Source organism: Kryptolebias marmoratus, linkage group LG8 (assembly GCF_001649575.2).
Source record: "Kryptolebias marmoratus isolate JLee-2015 linkage group LG8, ASM164957v2, whole genome shotgun sequence".
Lineage (NCBI taxonomy): Eukaryota > Metazoa > Chordata > Actinopteri > Cyprinodontiformes > Rivulidae > Kryptolebias > Kryptolebias marmoratus.
The window spans coordinates 5,468,692-5,491,024 of NC_051437.1; the positions used below are offsets into that span (position 1 = coordinate 5,468,692).

The 22,333-nt window shown below is 39.5% G+C and overlaps 1 protein-coding gene across 2 annotated transcripts; it reads right to left on the reverse strand.

Annotated features, from left to right (window-relative positions):
• Nucleotides 1-1,991: 1,991 nt before the first annotated feature.
• On the reverse strand, nt 1,992-9,175 carry sall4 (spalt-like transcription factor 4). 2 transcript variants are annotated; one of them, XM_017419203.3, is made up of 4 exons: nt 8,918-9,175; nt 4,462-6,897; nt 4,079-4,383; nt 1,992-3,967 (listed from the first exon to the last, which is right to left on the reverse strand). In XM_017419203.3, exons 1-4 carry the CDS (start codon nt 8,982-8,984, stop codon nt 3,533-3,535), a joined length of 3,243 nt encoding a protein of 1,080 aa, XP_017274692.1. In that variant the 5' UTR covers nt 8,985-9,175; the 3' UTR covers nt 1,992-3,532. The 2 variants fall into 2 exon arrangements, with proteins under 2 accessions (XP_017274692.1, XP_017274691.1); XM_017419202.3 differs by having other exon boundaries at nt 4,079-4,386.
• Between the last annotated feature and the right edge of the window lie 13,158 nt (nt 9,176-22,333).

Below are 22,333 nucleotides of genomic sequence, written 5' to 3' on the forward strand. Positions count from 1 at the left end.
TACACAGTTGTCACTGTAACATGCAAGAACTTCCTTGGTAGGTAATATGGTTGCATGCTAACTGCTTACAGTTCAATGTCACTGGTGCAGTGCTGCTCTTTCACTCAAATGTGCCATGGATTATACCATCTGTTGCTAATAATAATCACTACAACCCCTCCCTTCTTCTTACAATGTTTTACTATTAGTGTCAACTAACTGTTAGCGAAATGTCTCATGAACCCCAGGACCAATTTTACTTCAACCCTCAGAAAATATTCATTAGACCAGTGATTCCCAACCCTGGTCCTCAAGGAACACTATCCTGCATGTTTTAGTTGTTTCCTTGCTTTGACACATCTGATTTGAATGAGTGAGTGATTAACAGGCTTCTTCAGAACTTAAAGACCTGCTGAAGAGAGGAGAAACAATGAAAACATGCAGGATAGTGTTCCTTGAGGACCAGGGTTGGGAACCACTGCATTAGACGTACATCTACAACTGATTAACTGTTGGAGTCACCCCAGTTCAAGATGGCTACCACAGCTAATCAACATTAGCCAACACAGAAATGGCTATAACTTCGGTTATTTTACAGACGTTGAGCTAAAGTTTGATGTGATAGTGCCTGAGAGTTCTCCTGAACACATTTCGCAAGATCGCAGGAGATTGCACATCATGTAAATTATAAGGTTTGACCTAGAAATGTCTACAACTCTATCATTTCTCATCATAACTTGATCATAGTCTGAACCTCCGGTAATTTAGAGGGTGGGTTATATGCATTACCTATAAGGAATGCTAGACTTGTAATTTACACATACATATTGGTATAAAACCATATAACTGAGTTATTTTCAGGGAAATTTGCAGGCTGAATCTCTGCGGTCCAATGCAGCAAACACTATAGAATTTTTAAAGGAATATAGCTAGTGTTGACACATAATACAAGCATTCAGTCCACAACTCCTATTCATCCATTAGAAACCTAATTTGTGCCAACCCTTTACAGACAGCAAATACATACAAAAACAGTTGAGATGTTTCACGCATGTTGATTACAGTTAAATATAAACACTCTTACAATAAGTAACATGATCTCCCATAATGCTCTAGGCATTAATGAATCTGATCATGAGCAGTAGGCACATGGTCCTAAATATGCCTACTTGTGTCTAGACCCCAGGTGGGTGTTTGTATCAGTTACAGCACTGAAACCAGGTGCAAACATTTATTAAAGCAAATAAAAACCAGAGATGGGTGATTGTACACCACTGTTGCAAAATGCACCATTTGTATAATGTGTAATGCCTACAAGAATTCAATTTGCATGCCACAACTTTGGCCTCAGTCTCTGACACAGGCATTGGAACACCAATCTTTGTTATTATGATTTGGGGTGGTAACTCTTATGAAAATAAGCATTTGTTTTCATGATTCTATCCTGTACAATGTTCCAACCATGCATGAAACCCTATCATTTTTTCTACGAGTGCTTTTCTTTGGATGCCAAAATCTGTGTTCGAAATTATTAAAAACGCTTGACTTGGTTTCTGTCATGGACAAATGAACAAAGTACACCACCATCTGAAAAGAAGGGGTGGGTGGGTGGGGGGTTACCATTCAATTGCTAAACTTCAACAGAACCTGAGTTTTTCTGTATTTTGGCTAGCCCGGCCTTTGCCTATAAGACATCGGTTCCTATAAGGACAATTATGCAAAGAACAGAGTCATTTAAAAGATTGTAGAGGAAGTCGCCAATGTACAGTTGACCTAAAATGGATTGCATGCTTCAATTGTGGATGCAAATAGTTTTTCGTTGAAAATGCAAAATGCAGCTGGATTAATGGGTCCCGGTGGGAAATGAGAATAGAAAGGAAAGACTTCCCAGGAGTCATCTGAAGGTGAATGTAAATTAGGGATTTCATGTGCAGGTTGGCCAGGGCTGAAACAGAAATTAGTGTTAAGGAAGAGTACACGTGGTTGGCTGTGAAGTAATGACAGGAAGAATGTCGAAAAGTCACCCTGATTTTATTTTTCAAAATCAGAAAAACATTTAACTGAAGGAAACTGTTGAACAAAGAAAAATACACTGTAAACATATTGAATTGGCTCCACGTTACTTAAACCGTGGAAGCAACTTGAAAGCAGTTTTGACATGGTTTGCTAAAGAAAGGCACAACTTGGCAAATGCATATCGATAAGGAATGAACAGCAGGAGCTTACGACGTACTCGGACCAGTCTGAGTTGTGTAAAGTGTCCAGTGATACATTCATTACTTTCCAACTCAGCAGGTTGAGAATGAACATTTGTATAGCATACTCAAAAGCAAAAAAAAAATATATATATAGGAAAATATACAGAACATTGCATTGAGAGTAAAGGGGTGCCTGGGGGGACAACTAATAACATGAGGTAGAACTCACCCCTGAACTCAAGCTTTTTGTGTATTATAAATAAATTCTGCTACAAGCTGATGAGATTACCAAGAAATACATTACAAAAACAGTCTTGACAAGAAGTCTGAATAATCGGTGGCAAGGAGGAGTAGTTTAGTAAATTGTTCCTTTGTCCATATTTAGTATTCACAATAAAAGCAGTGAAATGTAAATGCAAACTAAAACCAGAAATAAAGTGCAGGCATGAGAACATCAGCCCTCTGAGCTCACGCAGCTATGTGTGACTCTGCAAGTGTAGAAATTAAGTTTGTTTGAGAAAACAAAAACTGACTTCAGTAAACTATGAACATGACAGTATTGAAATGTATGCCACACTTCACAGGAGAACACACCAAGTTTTCAGTCTAAGAGTGTAACAACCTAATAGTGCCATAAAAATGCATGTTTAATTTAAGATCAGGCACTTAGTAAAAAGGTATGTGTGAGCAACTGAATCTTGGCACTAATGCAATAAAATGTTTTATAATCCACAATCTAATAAAACTGACTGGACTGGAGGATTTTGATTAAATATGAAAAGGCAATAGTATAATCTGATCAAAAGCTCCTTCAGAATGAGAAAAGCTAATGATTTACCACTACAACAAAATGTACAATGTCATAAAACCTATGGCACACAACAAAAAAGGAAAGTAGTCTTTAAGGACATATACAGTTAACTATAACATTATTTCAGAACACTGAGGTTATGTCCAGTGGCATCCATAAAAACCCATGCCCTGAAACCTTTCCTCACAAAGTCATAATCCTTCAATGTTATCAAGAAGACGAGCCTGAAATAAAGCAGTTTCAAGTAAGTTATACATTCAAACTTCTGGATAGACAGCAAAACAAATAAAGGTCACAGGAGAAAATACCCGCATATATGTTTGTATAAAATAAAAATACAACTACAGTAGTTATAAATCAAGTTCAACTAAACTTAACACTTGAATCATTGAGATCAGGAGCTTTAAAGAAGGAAAAACAACTAATCTAGGTGGAATTCTGCAAGGTTCACTCTGAATATTGATTGTACCTCATTCAAAACGTTGACATTCATAAATTGAGGAGGGAAATATTTTTTTTTAAAAAAAAGGGAGAAAAAAAAAAATTAATTTACGGCTATTTTACCCTCTTCCATGAAATGTGGGAACTGTGGCTTTGGCACGCTATCAGAGCTACTTTTCTCAATTTCAGCCATTGCGGCAGGCAAGCCAGATTGGGAGCCATCAATCTTCAACAGGCCTCCAGTGGATCCAATAAGCGGACCACCAGCGGGGCTTCCAGGAAGCGGGATGCCACCTCCCTGAATGACAGAAATTTCATTGGTCTTCATGGTCAGGCCACCACTGAAGGCAGCAGCGTACTGGTTCCACAAAGACGGGTCGAAGTTCATCGGTGGGGCGCTAAGCTCTTTGGGCGCCGGCATAATTTCTGGCAGCATCTTGGGCTCGGAGCTCATTGCCATCAGCGCCATGGGATTATCCAGAGAAAGACGCTGGCCACGGCGTGACGAGTTGTTCCACATGTGAGTGCCAATATGCACCTTTAGGAATTGAGGGAGAAAAAAATAAAAATAAAAGAATAGTTATAATCCAGATAAAATGCTAAATGTTTAAAGCATGTAGTATGATACACAAACTTTAGGAAGACTTACTTTTAAATTCCCCTTTGTGGTGAAAGCCCTGCCGCAGATGTTGCAGGCAAACGGCTTCTCCCCTGTATGAGTGCGCTCGTGGATCTGTAAGGCGCTGGCAGATGAGAAGTTCTTGCCACAGGCATTACACGTATGCTGTTTGGTCGATCGGCGTGGTGCAGAGGAGATGGAGGAGGGTATAGCTGTTCCCTGAGGCATTTGGGAACCGAACAACCCGTGAGGGCCCAAAGGATTTTCAGTAGTAATCTTCATTTCCAGACTGCCCAGACTAGGAGGAATTTTCATGAATGGTGTGCTGCTGGGACCTGCTGACATAACAAGGAGGAAAATTAGATCTGTACAATCATATGAACTAACATGCGGCTACCAAACATTAAACTCACCATAGTCTCCATTTGTAAATGGTATGCTGGATTCTTCTTTAACCACTTTGGGAGTAAAGCTGCTAGAAGCTGTGAGGTCAAGAGCTCCACTTGACTCGCTGCCATCTTGTGCAGTGTCAGTTTCTTGTTTTGTCAAAGTACGGGCAAATTCATCAACAGCTGACTCGGGGGACTTGATGCTAATATTCACTGGGGAAGAGGAGTGAAAGGACATGGCCGAGTCAGACACAGCAGGACTGCGGCCGTTCTGGTATTCCTGGTCTCTCTGAGCCAGAGGCGACTCTTTGGATGTTCCCTCGCTCTCTGAAGCAGTGCTACTCTGTCGTTTCAGAGCAAGAGCAGAGGTGAGGTTCTTCAGAACGTCGAGGCTGGAGAACGGAGCAGGGGCTGGATGCTTCTGTGGCTGCTCCTCTGAAGCAGATGGAAGGGAACTTGAGGAGTCATTTAGCTTTTGAGAGTTCAGGTCTGGCTCACACTCCTCCATGCATGCTTCAAATCTATTGTTATCCATAGGCTTCTCTGCCGGTAGAGAGGGCTCCATTGTTTCTGCTGCCTCAAATTGGTTTTCTGGCATTGGAGTGTTGGGAATCTGCCCTCCCATGTGCATACGAATGTGTTGCTGCAAAACAACAGCATTTGTAAACTTCTTCTGGCAGATGGGACATGAATGTTGCATTTTAAGAGGGGTGTTGGCTCTGTGCACTCCATAGTGAGCCTTAAGGTTTCCCTTTGTGGAGAAAGCACGGCCACAGATTTTGCACTTATATGGCCTCTCTCCAGTGTGTGTGCGGTAATGCATTTTGAGTGAGCTTTGGCAACTGAGCACCCTGTGGCAGATGACACACTCATTGGGATCGTTGGTCCTCTTCTCCAGGCCGTCCACCATCTGTTGGAGCTTCGCTGTTCCCGAGCTCTGTTCTCCCGGCAGGGCACTGCCATTTATGTGATGCGGTGCACCAAGCATTTCTTTAGGATCTTTCGGATTTGGATCCAGTCCCAAATCTTGACCAAACACAGAGGAAACAGATGGGGAGCCATCACTCATTGATGGGGAGGGTCTCTGAGAAAATGAGTCACTCCCAAAGCTATCAAAAGGTGGTTTGAATCCTGGTATTGGTTGTGGGTTAAATCCAGAAGCTTGGTGACCAAGGGTGGGCTTAATTTCAGTCAGATTAGACTCATCAATAGGCACAGACATACCAAAGGGAATGCCACTGCTGGTGGGAATATTGTCAAGATGCTCTGGCACTGGGTGAGGATTCATGCTGATGTTAGGATACTTGTCTTTATGCCTCTGAAAATGAACTTTGAGGTTTCCTTTGGTCGTGAAGCGGTTTCCACAGATGTTGCACTTGAAAGGCCTCTCTCCAGTGTGAGAACGCAAGTGAATTTGAAGGGCACTGTCATTGCCAAAGGTCTTTCCACAGTATTTACACTTGTGCTTGTACAATGAGTCCCCAAGCTTGGATTCCGGTGGGAGGGTCAGCATCTTGGCCTTCAGCTTTTTTGAGGACTCAATCCCTGCCTGGATGCCATTGAAGGCGCTCGAGAAACCCAGGACACCCGGGGACTGCGGCAGTAATGCTGGTAAACGGCCAGCCAGATCTGGAACACCCTTCAGTATTTCTGTTTTAGAAGACATCGGTCCCAGTCCTGCACTCAGAGAGGTAGGGATGCCAGTGGGCAGAGGTAGTTTACTTTGCTTCATTGTCTCCACAGAGAGGCTCTGACTGCCAGTTCTTTTTCCTATCAGAGCTGCTGCTGCAGACAGCTGTTGAGAAAGATGTGCACCAAGGGCTTTCAGAGGGTCCATTGCACCCCCTACTGATGACTGGAGACCCTGTGGGGTCATCATGGCTACCTGGATTCTAATCTGTTCTGTGAGCTGGATTTGCTGTAGCTGCTGTTGCTGAAGGCACACAAGCTGTTCCAAGATGATGGGGATGGCCTGGAGGACATCCTGTGGTGACGTCTGAGATGCAATTGAAGGATGCTGCGAAACAGCCACTTTAGTGTCAGGCATGGTTTCAAGAGAGACGTTTGAATCTTGCATTTTCAGTAAAGGCCGGTAAGCCATCTCAGGACTAGCAGACCTCTCTCTCTGATCCTGGTGCCCAAAATCATCTGCATTCATGCTGGACTCTTCTTCTGTCCTTTCCAGTTGATCAGTATTGGAATGACTGCTGGACTGGCTATCATCATGATCACTGTTAAGGCCTTCAGGAGACCCTTGTGAATATTCTTCAGGCACCTCATTACCATCTCCCTCTTTCATGAGGACCACTTGCTGACTTTTAGTGCAATTCTTTTCATGCTCAACGAATTCTGCTTCATCAAAGTATTCTGCACAGCACTTGTTGCAGACTCTGGTTTCATCCATCCTTAATCTCTTGGTGTCGTTCCCGGCGTCCTCAGCTTGATCATCACAAGGAATCCCTTGAATGAGAAATCACAAGATTTACATAGTTATGAGTTTTGAAAAGCAGCAGAATTTGCATCTTCAAAAAAATATACTCACTGACTAACACACAAAATTTAAAAATTAAAATTTTAACTTTTTAAAAGACATTTTAAATTACTGTGCAAATGTGTTTCTTTCTTAGACTGAATTTGCCCATTGCCCACAGGGCCAGCAGAGGGCAATCATCTACCTTTGATGGAACACAAAACAACATTCCCCAAATGATAAAGAGTAGATTTACACTAAATTACAATTTTGGTTTTAGATTGTAAAATAAAAAAAGATACATCTAATAATAAAAATAACATTTTATGTGTCATATAGAAACTTATTTTTAAATGTCAAACTTTTTGTGAAAGGAGACATCTTGGATCAGGATTACTTAAAACTTTTATACTTCTTCTGACATCCAAGAGAAGCCAAGTAACTCATCCAAGTCTGCATATACAGTTTCAAACTCCAAAAAAGTGCATTTTAATTTATCCGCTGACCAAGAGGCTATTTCACAACTAGGTGTATTGTTTAAATGTAAATGTCTGACAGAGACAGAGAGAGCAGACCACCTGTCTGCATTTGCCCAGAGAAACTTTTGGCCTCGTTAATTGCTCACCAAGAGGCACTGAAGCAGTGTCATAAAAACAAAAAAGGGCTGAAAACTGCATTACATTCTAATCTGTGTGTGTGTGTGTGTGTGTGTGTGGTGGGCGGAGGGGGTGGGGGTGCGCACAGTCAGTTTGTGTAACACACAAGTTGACAGGAAAAACAACAAAAAAAGTAAGAATAAGAAATGAAGTTGTAGCTAGTTCACTATGAAAGTAGCTCCATGAGTCAGGACTCCGGTTTGGCAGTCGCCGGCGCATGACCTGAATCTGATCACCTTTGCAGGGATCTGACACGAGGTCAGACTGAACATGCGATACATGCGCGCATGGATCAGCAAATCTCTCATGGTCCTGCACTTTAAAAAAAAAGAAAAAAAACATTCTCAACCTGCATCATGTCATGCCGTTTTATAACGAGCTTTGACCGATATGAAGAGGTGAACGCTGCTTTTGGAGCTTGCATATCTGGCAACGCCAAAAAAAAAAAGTAACCCCCACCCAGTCTCTACACACACACACACACACACACAAAAGGCGACTGCTCCATCCCCCACCTCTCCACGCATGTACTAAAGGAAACAGTCATGCATTAAACTGGGGGATTTATTGCCTTTAGGTCAGCTTACCCCAGAGTCACATTTCATACAGTTTGTGGACACCTTTTGTTTAAGAGGCGAATTTTGTTGCAAGCAAACAAACCGAACCTATCAAAGTGCTCACAGGGCCCGAAACGCTTTGCTGACCGATTTGAATTAAATCAAACAAAACAAGCTTTGAAACAAGACAGAAGAGCAAAACTACCTACACATTTGGATAAAGAAGTTCAAACGTTACTCTCTCGGCAGTCGTTAGCCTATCTGTCGCATACGACTATATGGGCTATTTTTAAAACACTATAAAAACTTCAAAGGGCTCGCGACACTATTAAGCAACTAATGACTCAAAATTGTCCACATTTCAAAGAAACACAGCCAGGCGAGCGTTTAAACCACACACACACACACACACACACACACAAAGTTACAAACAAGCGGTCCGAGTCGGTCGTTTGAACGGATAAAAGCTTACAAAATGTCGCATTCTGAGGTCGCCGAACACCTGTGTGAGTGTGTGTGTCCAAAAAAACAAACAACAACAACAACAACAAAAACCCCATTTGTTTAATGTGTCCTTTCCACGGGCTGAGGCTAAGTTTAGGTTAACCCCGGCCAAGTCAAAGGACAGCAACAGGTCAAAGTGCGACGGAACAATGTGAAATAAACTCACTCCTCCGAGAAACAGATATAAAAATTAATATTTATAATAATGAGGCTCGTTTCAGGAAAAAAAAGAGCCCAGCAGGTTTCCCCGGTAGTTCGGCTCCACGTCCCGTGCTGCGCGTGGGACAACTCACCGCTCGGTTCGGACCCGGGCTCGTCAGAGTTGATGTGCTGCGGCTTGGCTTGCTTGCGCCTCGACATGGTGCAACCATCGGGAGCAAAGAGGCGCAGGGTGATTTTCCTCCCCTTCTTCAACAAATCCTTCGTCCTGGAAAATTAGCCCCTCGAGTGGAAATGCGCATGTCACCGTAATTATTATTATTAATAATGCATTGCGATTTATCGCGAGCCCCCGACAGCTGATTGGCTCCAGTCCAAAGCGCTCACGTATTATTCAAATGCGCTGCCTATTGATGAGCGGCTCGGCGAGAGGAGGGGGGTGGGAGGGGAGGCGAGGGGAGGAGGCTGGGGTGGAGGCCCGGGTGGAGGCTGGGTCAGGAACATCCAATTCCGACTTGACTTTCTCCTCCTCCATGAAATATGTACTGTAACACAAGGCGCGAGCAACAAACTTTACGCGTAACGTCACTTTCATGGTGTCTCGGTTTGACTGGAAAAACTCCAGATATAGCTAATAAGGTGGGCGTTCAAATAACTCCCATCATGCTTTGTGGCATGTCGGATCTCCTCACGTTAAAGCCCAATCAAATCTGCTCTCCTCTTCTGATTCATTTGTGTTGAGGCTGCTTAGCTTTTCTTGAATTGGGTTGACTTTAAAAGTTTATCAGCTGTAGGTGAACATCCAGTGACTGCTTTCTGGGAGTTTCATTAAAGTCTGTCAACTGGTTCGTGAGATATTTTGCTAACAGACAAACAGGACTGTAAAAGGCCACAGATCATTTTAAACAGTGTCCTGCTTGGAGCGTGTGTTGGGGGCTACTACCAAACCAAACCAAACATTTTAAATCAATATCTGTAAAGTTCGCTGAGTTACAGCCTTTTTTGTTTTACCAAAGCTGAATTGGCTGTGGCCACCGTCTTGAATTTGGTTGGCTCCAAAAGTTAATCAGTTATAGTTAAATCTGCTGTGATTTTTTTTTTTTTAAAGTTTCATTAAAATCCATTCAGTGGTTTATGACAGACAGACAGAGCTGACTCCAATAGTTAAGTTTTGAAAGCATATCTTGCATGATCAGTGGGTGCTCAGAGTATAAACTGGGGCTCAGTCTCAGCTACTACCACATCAAATTTAAGCTCAATCTTTGCAAAAGTGACTGAGTTATAGTTATTTTTGTGTTTTCTAAGGTTGTTTAGCTGTGACAGCCATCTTAAATGGGGTTAACTCTAAATTTTAATCAGTTGTGAATGTATATCCAGTGATTATTTTGCGAGAGTTTCATTAAAATCTTTCCAAAGGTTCATAGGTTATTTTGCTAACAAACATAAACAAATACACACACAAACAAAGGCAAAAAACCATTATTGCCCTCTTGCCTTTGGTGATGAACGATAGAGCTCCATTTTTATGTCAGAAGTTTGAATATTGAAAGTTCACACAAAGATGGACACAAAGTTAGGTGTTGTGTTGAGTTTTGTTCCCCTTCATAACTGATTCTCCTCCTGTCTAAGTACCATAGACTTACAGTCATCAGGATGTGTTCTCCCTGATAATATACAATGTCTTTAATGGTGACATGCAGCCATCACAACATGTTTTGTCACTATGGACAAAAACGGTGGATCGAGATCTTTTCTTTTAGCTTTTTTCCTAACATACCATTCTCTAAAAGAACCGAGGTTAAGGAGGAAATGAAGCAAAAATGGTGGAGAAACAGATCTTGACGGGGGTACACAACTCAACACAACACCGGCCTGTAGGTATGTTATTGTGTAAGTTCTGAGTCAGCATTCACACAGTTGCTTTCCTGTTTGTAGTTTCTTCTGTACGTTTTGGAATCAAGCTACTTCTGCATACTTTATGCTGTTTCAACCATTTATGTATCAAAATGTCCAACTCGATTGGTAATCAGGTGCCGTGACTTTTGGTATTTGTAATTGTTTACTTTTCACAATTTTATGTTTATGTACAATTTTTTTAATAGAAATATATTAAGATCTTTTCAGTTAATTTAAAACATGGTTCTGTTTGAAATCTACTTCAGCATTCTTGCTCTTTTCTGTTAGTTACATTTTTACTTATTTTAGCTTGTAGCTACAATTTTGCTCATTTTAGCTTGTAGCTACAGTTTTGCTAATCTTAGTTTCTAGCTGTTGTTTACCCAATTTAAGCTTTAAGCTATGATTTTGAAAATTTAAGCTTTATGGTATTGTTTAGCAATTTTTAGCTATTAGCTACTCTCTTACAAATTTAAGTTTTTAGGTGCAATTTAGCTAATTTTAGCTTTTTGTTACAGCTTTGCTGGTTTTAACTTACAATTTAGTATCAGTTTCTTCAGCAGATTTCAGCAGTCAATCAGTGTCCACGCTGCATTTTCACAGAAAATACAAATTTCTCTAGTTTGGACAATCAAGATAAAGTTTCCGCATAATGCAGACTATGAAATTAATGTGTCTCAAAACAAACCACTGGTAGAGTTTTTTGTTGTGATTAAAAGTTGTGTTTTATCTTTTCCTGATTGTTACCTGTCATTTAGTGGCTGTCTGGATTTTTATATGGAGGTGAAGTATGCCAAGTTGACTGAAAGAGACTTTTCTTTTCCAGTGATGCTTTCATTAATTAAATAGTAACACGGTGGTTTTCCCTGTCAGTGCCATGAGTCTTCTAAAAAATACTTTAATGCCAAAAGTGATTACAAAAGGGTTAAAAAAAGAGTTGTGGTAATTATGAGGATGCTGTTAAAATTCTTTTGGTCCAGTTTCACATTGTTGGCAGAGTTTGTGTGCTTCAAACATTCCAGGAAGTTCTCTGCACATCACTAGGGAGAATTACAAAGAGGGGAAACCTTTCTTAATGCAGCACCCAAAGCTCGCCCAAACTGAAAACACTCTGAAGACGCTTTTTAAATCTGCAGGTTATCTGTAGAAATGTTGATTCAGCAGCATTCACACGATAGTTTTCCTGTTTTTATTTTCCTGCATGATTTTGCAATCAAACTTCTTCTAGATTCTTTGTGCTATTTTAGCGATTCCTATATCAAAACCTTCGCTCATTCAGTGAATAGCTGCTATTACTTTTAGTTTTTGTAACATTTATACTTTTCAGTATATTTAACTTTATTTACAAATATCTTCCACATTGAAATACTTTGAGATTGCTTCAATTCTTTCAAAAACATTTTTCTCTTTGAAATCTGTCTCAGCATATTTGCTCTATTTTTATTTTTAGCTTTTAGCTACCCCTTTGTGAGTTTTAACCAACCTTTAGCTACTTTTAGCTTTTACCGGCTGTTCTGTTACATTTAGCTTGTTCTGCTATAGCCAGCCTTTGGATACTTTTAACTTCTAGCTAGTCTTTTACTGCGTTTAGCTTTTAGCTAAACTTTTACAACTTTTTGCTTTTGCTTTGCTACTTTTATTTTTTAGTTAGCCATGAGCCTTTACTTTTAGCTTTTAATTATCATTTTGTTACTTTTAGATAGCCTTATGTTACCATTAGCTAACATTTTTTTAGATAGCCTTTTGCTGCTCTTAGCTAGTCTTGTGTTACTTCAGCCTAAACTAGCATTTTGCTACTTTCAGCTTCTAGCTAACCTTTTACTACTTTTAACTTGTGTTTTGCTACTTTTTGCTTTTAGCTAGGTTTTTGTTACTTTTAGCTATCCTTCTGCTACTTTAGTCCCAGCTATCCTTTAGATACTTTTACCCATTTTTTTCTTCTTTTATCTTACCTTTTGCTGGATTTAAAATGGAACCGTTCTGTTGCTACTTTTAGCTTTTACTTAGCATTGTGCTACTTTTAGCTTTTAGCTAGTATTCTGCTTCTTTTAGCTTTAACAACTCAGATTCATCTTTTCCCGCAAATTTTAGCCAAGTTATTTAGGCCTCAACATTTACATGACATTTTTGCAGAAAATGTATTTTCGCCAGTTATTCTGACACATTCAGTGAGATTAAACCCAACGATACTTAACTGTTTACAAAGATATGGTGCAGCATTTCACCTTATTGCTTTCTTTCAGATTACCTCATCCAGACAGGAATTTGTAGAATGTGGCAAACCAAAGACAGGCCAAGCTGCTCAGATGCTGCTCTGCAGACACCAAAGGTGCAGGAAGGATAATGGAAGTATGGGGAACTTGTACTCCAGACCCAAAATGTTACACGCTAAAGCTTTCGAGGAGGAAAAAGGAGGATGCTGTGATGTAGCAGGGGAAATTTTCTCTCTAAAGCTCGGTCACACGATGAGAAAAATGCGGAGGCTAAACTGCACATGGTAGGATGACAGAGGAAATAATGTGAAATAGCTTATGATTCAACAAAGATCTGTACGTCCACATCAGGAAATAAAGATGTTAAAGTTGAACTAAACTGAAACAATGAAATAAATTGATCAAATTGAAAAAGGCTTGTAAAACAACCCTTTGCCAAAAATAACAAATGAAAGTATTCACAGTCCTTTTGACTTAGCACTCAAACAACAACAACAAAAAAAAAACGCAATTATGAAGGAAGTTTTACAGGTTCGGAAAGAAAACTGTCAGGCCACCTTATAAACGGACAGGAGGATGACCTGAAACAAACTCCAGTGTGCACACTTGAAGTTTGCCCACTCATCAGTCAGATCTGACTCCTTCCTTTTCTTCTGAGGCTGAAATGCTTTGGCGTGTGTTATATAATGCCACAGCTGATAAGCGGGAGACAAATACAGGCCAATATATTTAAATAAACAAATGTCCTTTAAGGGGCTGGCTGAAGGTAAAAAAGAGGGGAGTGCTGTCTAGACAGTTTATTGCCCCCAATAAGAAACCGTGGTTGAATACAGTGTTTCTTCTGTGCACAGACCAAACAAGTCAAACCGGGCACTGTCATAAAACTGCAGTTGTGAGAACCAGAAGGGATGTCAGCTGTGAGAGCCATTTTGGAAATTGGACATATAAAGCACGAAAATGGAAAGAATACAATTGTTTTTTATTGCAGCATTAAGAATCTGTCGGGGTCATGGTGGTAAGGAGCAGTTTTGATGTTGCTGATGCAAAAAAATAGACCTTTGACCTTTTTTCCTGCATTAAATTTGTCCCATTTGCCAGCAACCAGATCTGATTGAATAATGGAGACAGCCCAAATAAAAATGGTCGCCACAGCTAACTAACCTGAACACACACACACACACACACACACACACACACAACAACAACAGCTATAACTCAGACAATTTCCCGGATATTGAGCTACGATTTGGTGTGGTAGTAGCTGACGTCATCGCCAAAAGATAATTCAAACTTTACACATTTTACAAAATCTTTGCTCAGAACTTTGGCATTTACTGTTGGCTTTAACCCCATTTGTCTGTTAGCAAAATATCTCATGAACCACTGCACAGATTTTCATGAAACTCTCAGAAGATGGATGTACATATACAACTGATTAATTTTTTCAAGTCAGACCAATTTAAGATTCTTGCTACAGCCAACTGACTTTAGCCAACACAAACACAGTCAACTCAGTCAAATGTACTGTTATTTTAGCTCAAATCTGATGTGGTAGTAGCTAATAGTCAACCTCAACATATAATCCAAGCTCTAACACGTCTCACGAGCTTCTGCAGTATCAAATGAGATTTCACATAACATCCTTCATAAGATTTAACCAAAAAGGTATAATTTATCTTTTTTTTGCCATGAAATGATCTTAGTTTAAAGCTCTGGCATGAAAGGCAGCTCTTTGGTATCTGATGCAGATCTAACCCATCAATAACTTTTTTTTTTTTGTAAATGACCTGTTTTTATTCATATGTCTGTACATATGTCATATGTATTATATGTCTGTTCTCTAAGATGGCCTCGTGTTCTTTGCGGTGACATCGATATGAAGAAAGATCTCTATAGGGAATTCAGCTGTTGACAGAAGGTCTCAGTGTAAGCAGCCCATCAGCAGCAGCCCTGGGACAGTAACTGCAGAGGTGGGTCATTTCTGCATCCTGGTCTGATTTCGATCCCATTTGGAGTTTTCACAAGTGAGTGCTGTGAGGTGGGGAGTTTCTCACATGTGTTGCTTGTGTCGTCCAGCTTTACGAGGAGCTTGCGGCAGACAAACAATGACAGCCCGACACTTGCTGAAGAACTGGGGACTGAGCATGTGTCTTTCTAGGACTCAATAAAAGATGAAAGGCTCGGGGAACGATGAGCAATCTCACGTCAGCGTGACAATCAATACAGTTGTCAAAACAAGCTGAATTTTTGTAAAGAGTTTTTACTTTACCAGTCTTTGTTCTGTATTTGAAAGCACATAAATGATCAGTGAATTGCTTTCTACATCTTTATCTCATCTAAATTAGGTTGAGATGTTTGTTAACTGCAACAACTGAGGTTTTATAATCTAACACACAGTTTTCATGTTGATATAGAGTGAAAGAACACGAGATTTTGTGAGTTTTAAACCTTTATGTGCATTACAACACATTGGAGCTTAACTGCTGTTCAGTTTAAGACATGGATGAGTGTTGCTGACTCTTCAGTAAGGAAAGTAGCTATTGGCTGTCCTAAAAGTCACAAAATGACTTCATCAATTATTTTGCACATTTTGCCAGCGAGGAATAATATTGTGGGAAAAACAAAAAGTTAGTAATAAAAAACAGCCTCAATATGTTCAGAACTACAAATAAAGTTTCTTCTTTAGATTCTTGGTATCCACAACTAGTTACTTTTTGAAATAAACTTGACTCAAGATGGCTGCCATAGCTAATTAACCTTGGGAAATACAGAAATAGCTAGAACTCAACAAATTTTACAAGTAGTGAACTAAAATCTAGTGTGGTAGTAGTTAGTCCTGAACCCAACCTTATACTCTGTGCACTAAAAAATAGCTGAAATCTGTGTTTAAAATTTTGGCGTTAACCCTCCCATGGCCTTCAGGTAGAATGGACCCGAAGTTACAAGGGCTTAATCAACAGATGCCGATACAATCATGGCTTTAACTCAGTAAAAATAACAGATGTTGAGCCAAAAGCTGATGTAATAGTAGCTGAAAGTTGTCTACAACACATACTTTGAGCGTGACGTCTCGCACTTTGGCATGAGATCGCACTAAATGTTATTTTAAAAGTTTGACCAAAGAGGATCTCAGTCTGGCATCATGCGAAATGCATTCCATCAAGGAATTTATGAATGCCATTCAGGAGGGAGTTTCCAAAATGTCTCAAGACGTTTGCAAGGGTTTTCAGTTTCCTCGTGTGAGGTGCAGGGCGTTGAAATTTTCAACATGTCAACAAATCTTCTCCCATCTCTTTAGTTTCTCTGACTCAGAAAGTTTGGGAAATATGAGACGACTTTGGGAGGGTTTGGTGACAAAACTAAAAGAAACAGCCTGGAGATAAAACAAGAACAAATTATGATCAAACTGAGACATCATTTTTGGATTTGTGGAAACGCATGTATGCAAACATGTTACGAGTCCTAATTTAGGGTCATTCCAAGTGAAAGTTTGTGTGTTTTCTTACAATTTTTTGCCTCCAACTCGTCACCAACAGTCGCAGCCCAGTGCTTAACACTTGTTGTAACGTTTAGTCAGAAAGACGGCTGAGTGTATCATTGTACTCCTTACATTCTGTCACACATTTAATGTCTTTGCAACTGCAAATGATTAACTGTCTTTAAGAAAAACAAAAGGGGCAGAATGACTTTCTGGTTCAGAGACCTGAACACTACAGCCATGTCTCTCTGACACTATTCTTTATGGCTAACAAGAGTCTTGTTCATTTGGTTTTCAGTTTCTGTCTTCAATCCTGTTTTATTATTTTGTTGTATCCCTTGCAATCATAATTAATGCAATTAAATGTACACAAAAAACAATGGGAAAAGATTTTTTTTCTTTCATGTAAGGCCTGAATCCCATGGAAAGGGTAAGCAATGCTGAGGACAGACAAACACAAATGAAAACAGCTTGGCTGACCTTTCCATTTTTTTTTAGCTGCCAACGTCCTATTTTTTTGTTGTTGTCCCCCCCTTCCATCATTTATGGCACAACATAAGTTTTGAACTCTGGCAATCAATGTGTCCATTCCTACGAGTGCACTCTGAAGATAATACAGTAATTTTCTGCCCCACCCTTGGTTTTCAATCATCTAAACATGGCATTAGCCAGAAAATACAAGTACAACAGCTCGTTGCGATTACTATAGTGTCAGACTGTTTCCATTATTGACCAGCAAAAACCATTTCCAATGACCTTCTTTTCATGAATGTGCGTATTTAGTTCTTTTGTTTGGCAGCGTCAGTCTAGAAAAAACACTGAGGGCATAAATATGAAAAGTACTGAATGTGTTTCTGCTGGTTCATTCCCGCTTAATGCTTCTCTTAAAAAAGACCCAGCATCCTGCCACACACAGCAGCTAGCCTACCCAACTCATGTAAGTGTCTACAGTCATCAAATTTGGAGGATCTTTTTTCATTAATTCAAAGTCTGATGCAAACAGATTATTTTAACATTAACTTCTTTTGAATGAAATATTAAGTCCAGTTTCAGTGTAAGAGAGATTCTTTAAAAATAATATGATACGTATATGTCCGTTAGATCAGTGGTCTTCAATTAAAATTTTAGCAAACTCCACCAAAAAAAATGTTTCTCTAGCAAAGATCCAGAATACACATATTTACATTTTTTATTAGTGACAGCCATGCTAGTTTTCTTCACTCACCATACTGTCTTTTCAGGCCTGCACCTCTCCATGGACTGGCAGATGTAAGCTGTACAAAAGCTACATCACATAAACTGAGCGAAAAGCTGCATTGCTTAAAGTAAATTGCAATAAAATGTGGGAAATCTGCGTTGCTTAAAATGATTTTTGCTAAATGTGGGAAAGCTGCAAAGTCTAAAATAAATTACCACAATCACAGGAAAATCTATCTATCTATCTATCTTCTATGAATTTATTTATATATATATAAACCAAAAACAAACTAACCATTTCCACATATTAGTAGGTTTATAGGGAGAAAATATACTTTTCATCTAACAAACTCCATTTTCAAATGTGTAAGATTTCTAACATACAACTAGAAACAAGGCATTTTATACCTTGTTATTCAAAGAATTATTTAGAGGACATGAGTACAAATTATTTGTTAGTGCTTTTATATGTACAAATGATAAACAAATCTAGAATTTGATGTCATAAACAAACAAAAAATTGCTGTTTAGATTTAAGAACAAGTTGTAACAATGAACTCAATTTACAGAAGATTCTCCAAACAGCAGGTTGTTTGGTCACAGGTGAGGGAGTCAGGAATGAGCATCCACTAAAGCCTTGATTTTTCAAGTACTTCAGGAATATTTTTGTTGGCAAATACTTTCCAATGGCAAATTACAAAAACTGTAAATCTTTGAACATCTACAGTACAAGATATTGTGAAAAGATTCAAGTAATCTGTAGAAATCTCACTGCATATAAGCTAAGACTTGAAACCACTGTTTAGTATGTGATACTTTATGAAAAACTGTTATTCTATCTTCATAAATATAGCCTCCTGGGCTCACGAGTACCTTAAAACTGTGTCACTGCATTCAAAAATGTCACCTGCAACAAGAAGGAGACCAGATTACCTCAGCTCTGAAACGCTGCTGAGTTTTTTTAGGTCCCAGCCCAACAATAATGGATAGGGACAGAAAAAAAACCGGCAGGCACTTGTTCTTTGGTCAGATGAGCCTGTGTTTCAACCTGCTTTTAGGAAAAATGAATGGTGGGGCCAAAGATCGATGAACAACCATTCAGGTTTTTATCAGTAAAAGGCTCAACAAAAGTCAGCATGTGGGCAGGTGCAGGGGTGCATCAGAGACCGTGGTGTGTGTGTGTGTGACTGACACCTGATGCAGGAGTGGATTTTGAAAGTTTGAGAAGACCTTTGCTACCGTGAAGGTGACGTACTGTATAAAGTGACTTGACCAGCAGCTCACATCTGGTGCATCATAAAGATGAGATTGAGACAACAATCACAGACTGCAGCTGAAAACTGTACTCAGGAAGATCAGACTTCGATTCCTCGTCCACAACTGCAACAATTCATGTCTGCAGGTTCCTAAAAAAGTTAAAAAGCAAAATGAAAACATTTTGAAGCTTGCTGCTGGTATCAAATTTGAGATTTATTCATATTTTTAACGATAAAAGCGTTTAATCAGTAAAGCCAGTGATGATCGTTTCCTTCTTTTTGTGTTCGTTAAACTACAGATTCTCAATAATCAAACTACAGAACTAACTTTTTGTTGCTTTTGAGAAAAATCTAAATTATTATAACAAAAAATATTGTTTTAAGTTTCCATTTGTAGATCATAGATTACAAATCTATCATTTTAGACTGAGCACATACGTTTTTTTTTTTTTTTTTAGCAGAATCTGTCGCATTTGAAGAGTTGAGCTGAAAATGGCTGTAACACCTGGGTGAAGCAGAAGGATGGGTGCTTATTTGTCTCACACCAGTGACTGTGGGGGTTGGGGGTTGGTGCAGGAGGAGGTTATGTCCCACAGTATTCCACAAACAACTTCTGCTCTGGTCAGGAATCCTTCAAATGTAGTTTCAGGGGTTTAATTATTGCCAGAATTGTCATTTATTTGACTCCCCCCCCCTGTTTTGACCATTTTTCTTGCAGGCAGTGGCACGACAAAGAAAGTTACTGATTAGTTCTGTTTTCTTTTACGTCTAAGTTTATGGCCATGGCAACAGTCTAATATCCTGCTCTGCTCTGAGTGTGTGATATGCATGATTGTGTGTGTCTCTGGTGGAGTGGCTGGCGGGTGAGGGGAGAGATCAGCGGCCCACACATGGCTGTAATTTAATGGAGAATTGCCCAGTGGTTCCTGTGCAGAGGTAAACACACCAATAGTTGGGCTTTTGTTATTGCATGACTATGACAACTGCCTCCATCAATAAACAATAGAGTGTTGGGGGAAACAAGGACTCACTGTATGAAGAGAACCCCGCTGTGTCCACTTCTCACTCCCGTTTGTAATCAGCACACGCACCAGAAGGAGCGTGTGATGAGCCGCTGCATTAACAAGGCCGGAGAGCCAAAGTCACACGTTAGAGAGAAATACAAATATGTCAAAGACGTGCTTTAGGAAATGTTGCAACTTTTCAATTGTTATTAATTTGCACACCTCTGTGACGAGAAGCAGTTGCAGTTTGGTGGTGGTGGTGGGGGGGGGGACTGCGGAGGTCAAACATGAAGAATTTGAGACACAATAAACAAAGAGATAGGCAGAGCTCAGCAGTCACCATCAAGCTGTGAGTCAACAGGGGGCCAATCCCTCAATTCTGAGATGCAATCTGGGTCAGGGCTATAAACATTTACAGAGTGGGAAGTGCTGAGCAGAGGGGCTGCAGGATAACTTCTAATTAGCTTATGAGAATATATAGGTTGTACAACCACATGCTGCTTGTTATTTCCATGTGTTCATTCCAGTTAAAGATTAACAATAATTCAAAGTAACAGAATAAAGTTTTATGCAGAAACCTTTCTAACTTTTAAAAAGAAGCCAGGAAAACTATTTATTTTTTCCACTAAACAAACTCAGTGGCATGTGGAGCATAAAATATGTTTTTTTTTGTTTTATTTTATGCAACCAAGTAAATTCTGGAGACATGTCAGCACATGTTAGAGACATTTATCTCCACACTGATGGATTAAGTTTGTCAGAAAGCAGCCAGATGGAAATGTGACTGTGGCAAAGTATGATAAAGCACTGATTATTATAACACAAGCACACCAGCAGGATGTCGTGCTGACACACAGGTTCTGTTCATGCAATGAACCAGAACCAAAAACATCCAACTGAACCTGTTTAGATTTGTTTATATAAAAAATAATGATGAAAAAAAAAAACGTGTATGAAGAGCAGATATTTTGAGTGATTAAATTTAAACAGAAGCACGGTGGATTTTGTCAGAGACACAAATGGTGTTGTGAGTTGATAATTAAAGTAATGCAATCTTTCAATCATTAATTTAGCATCAGCTAGAAGCCACCAATAGAGCCCCTTTGGCTTTAAAGGGGACAACTTCCGTGGACACAAAAGAAGCACCCAGCTAGCAGCACTTGACAGTGAATGCCGTCGTTCATGCAGGGCTCGGAGACAAAAAGACACCTGGTGGGTTTTAATGCAGGTTTACAGCAGGCATCGACGACGACAGCTGTGGAACTCGGAGGTATTGACTGCTTTCTGCATCCATTGAGAGAAACTCTTAATACTTTCTGTACAGCGTATTTAAAAAATATTCACTTTCAAATCTCTAAAAATGTAAAAAACAAACTAACAAACAAAAAAAAACCTTCTTTAAAACCAATCTTTTTCAGTCTTTCAGTTTCTGCCCCATTACCTCCCAAAGCTCTTGGTAATGCGGATCAAAAAGTAAGAGCTCTTACGACTGTGAGCACTGTGCACAGACATGGATCAGAGTGTGTTATGGTTGTTATGGCAACCGCAGAAATGGCTCCTCTTCTGAACAATAGTTAGATGGGCCTTCTGGGGGTGGCCCAGTGGAAACAACCCCCCTTGATCACCCACATCTGCTGCGCCCACATTCAGACTTATAGGATGTTCTGCTGATTATTTTCTGTCCTGAATCCCCCCTCTTCAGAGCTGACAGGCTGAGAGAATAAGAATGAAAGTAGGAATCTGACCAACATCTGTTCATGAGCTGTGAGGCGGCAAACTGAGGTAGCACCGTTTAGATAAAAACAGAAAAAAAAACCCATGATGAAGGCGTATCGGTTTCTTTGGACTTTCACTGCTTCATCTTTTTGTAGGTTTTGTAAATTTGTGGGTTCAGAAAGGAGCTGCCTGACTGAGGACCTACACTGGCCTCTAATTGACACTCACTGGGTTAAATAATCTATATTACAATAATCTATTTATCTGGTAAGAATTTGGCTGAGATTAGATGATCACTGGTTTAATGGCAATAAATAAAGAATAACTAGATGAACTGTATTTTTTGTTTTAAAAACCCTTAAAACAGTTAAAAAGGACCTGTGCAGAACAAAGAATAAGACATACAGAATAAAAGCAGCAACAGCAATCACATGACATAAAATCCAAACAACATCAAATATATGAAAAATAGCATCATAATAAAACAAAGAATGCAACATCAAAACATGTAAAATAAACATTTGCTAACAAATGAATTAAATATATCGTTACAAGCAGAACAGAAGCTAAAATGAGCAAGACAGCAAGTAAATATTAAAATCAGCAAATTGCTGCTAAAAGCTATAATCAGCAAAAGCATAGCTATGAGCTAAATACTAAAAGTTACAGCACATGATTCTCTATTAAGCCAAATGTTTTGATATATGAATGATTAAAATAGCATTATGAAGTATATGAAGTAGTTTGAATGCAAAAAAAATGTACAAAATAAACTAATTCAGTTCAGCGT

Excerpts from the sequence above, each read along its gene's own strand:
- sall4 (XM_017419202.3), bottom strand. The coding sequence starts at position 8,984 with ATGTCGAGGCGCAAGCAAGCCAAGCCGCAGCACATCAACTCTGACGAG. Across the intron at positions 6,898-8,917 it reads GCCCGGGTCCGAACCGAGCG|GGATTCCTTGTGATGATCAA; the intron begins GTGAGTTGTCCC and ends TTCTCATTCAAG. Across the intron at positions 4,387-4,461 it reads ATTTACAAATGGAGACTATG|CAGGTCCCAGCAGCACACCA; the intron begins GTGAGTTTAATG and ends TTGTTATGTCAG.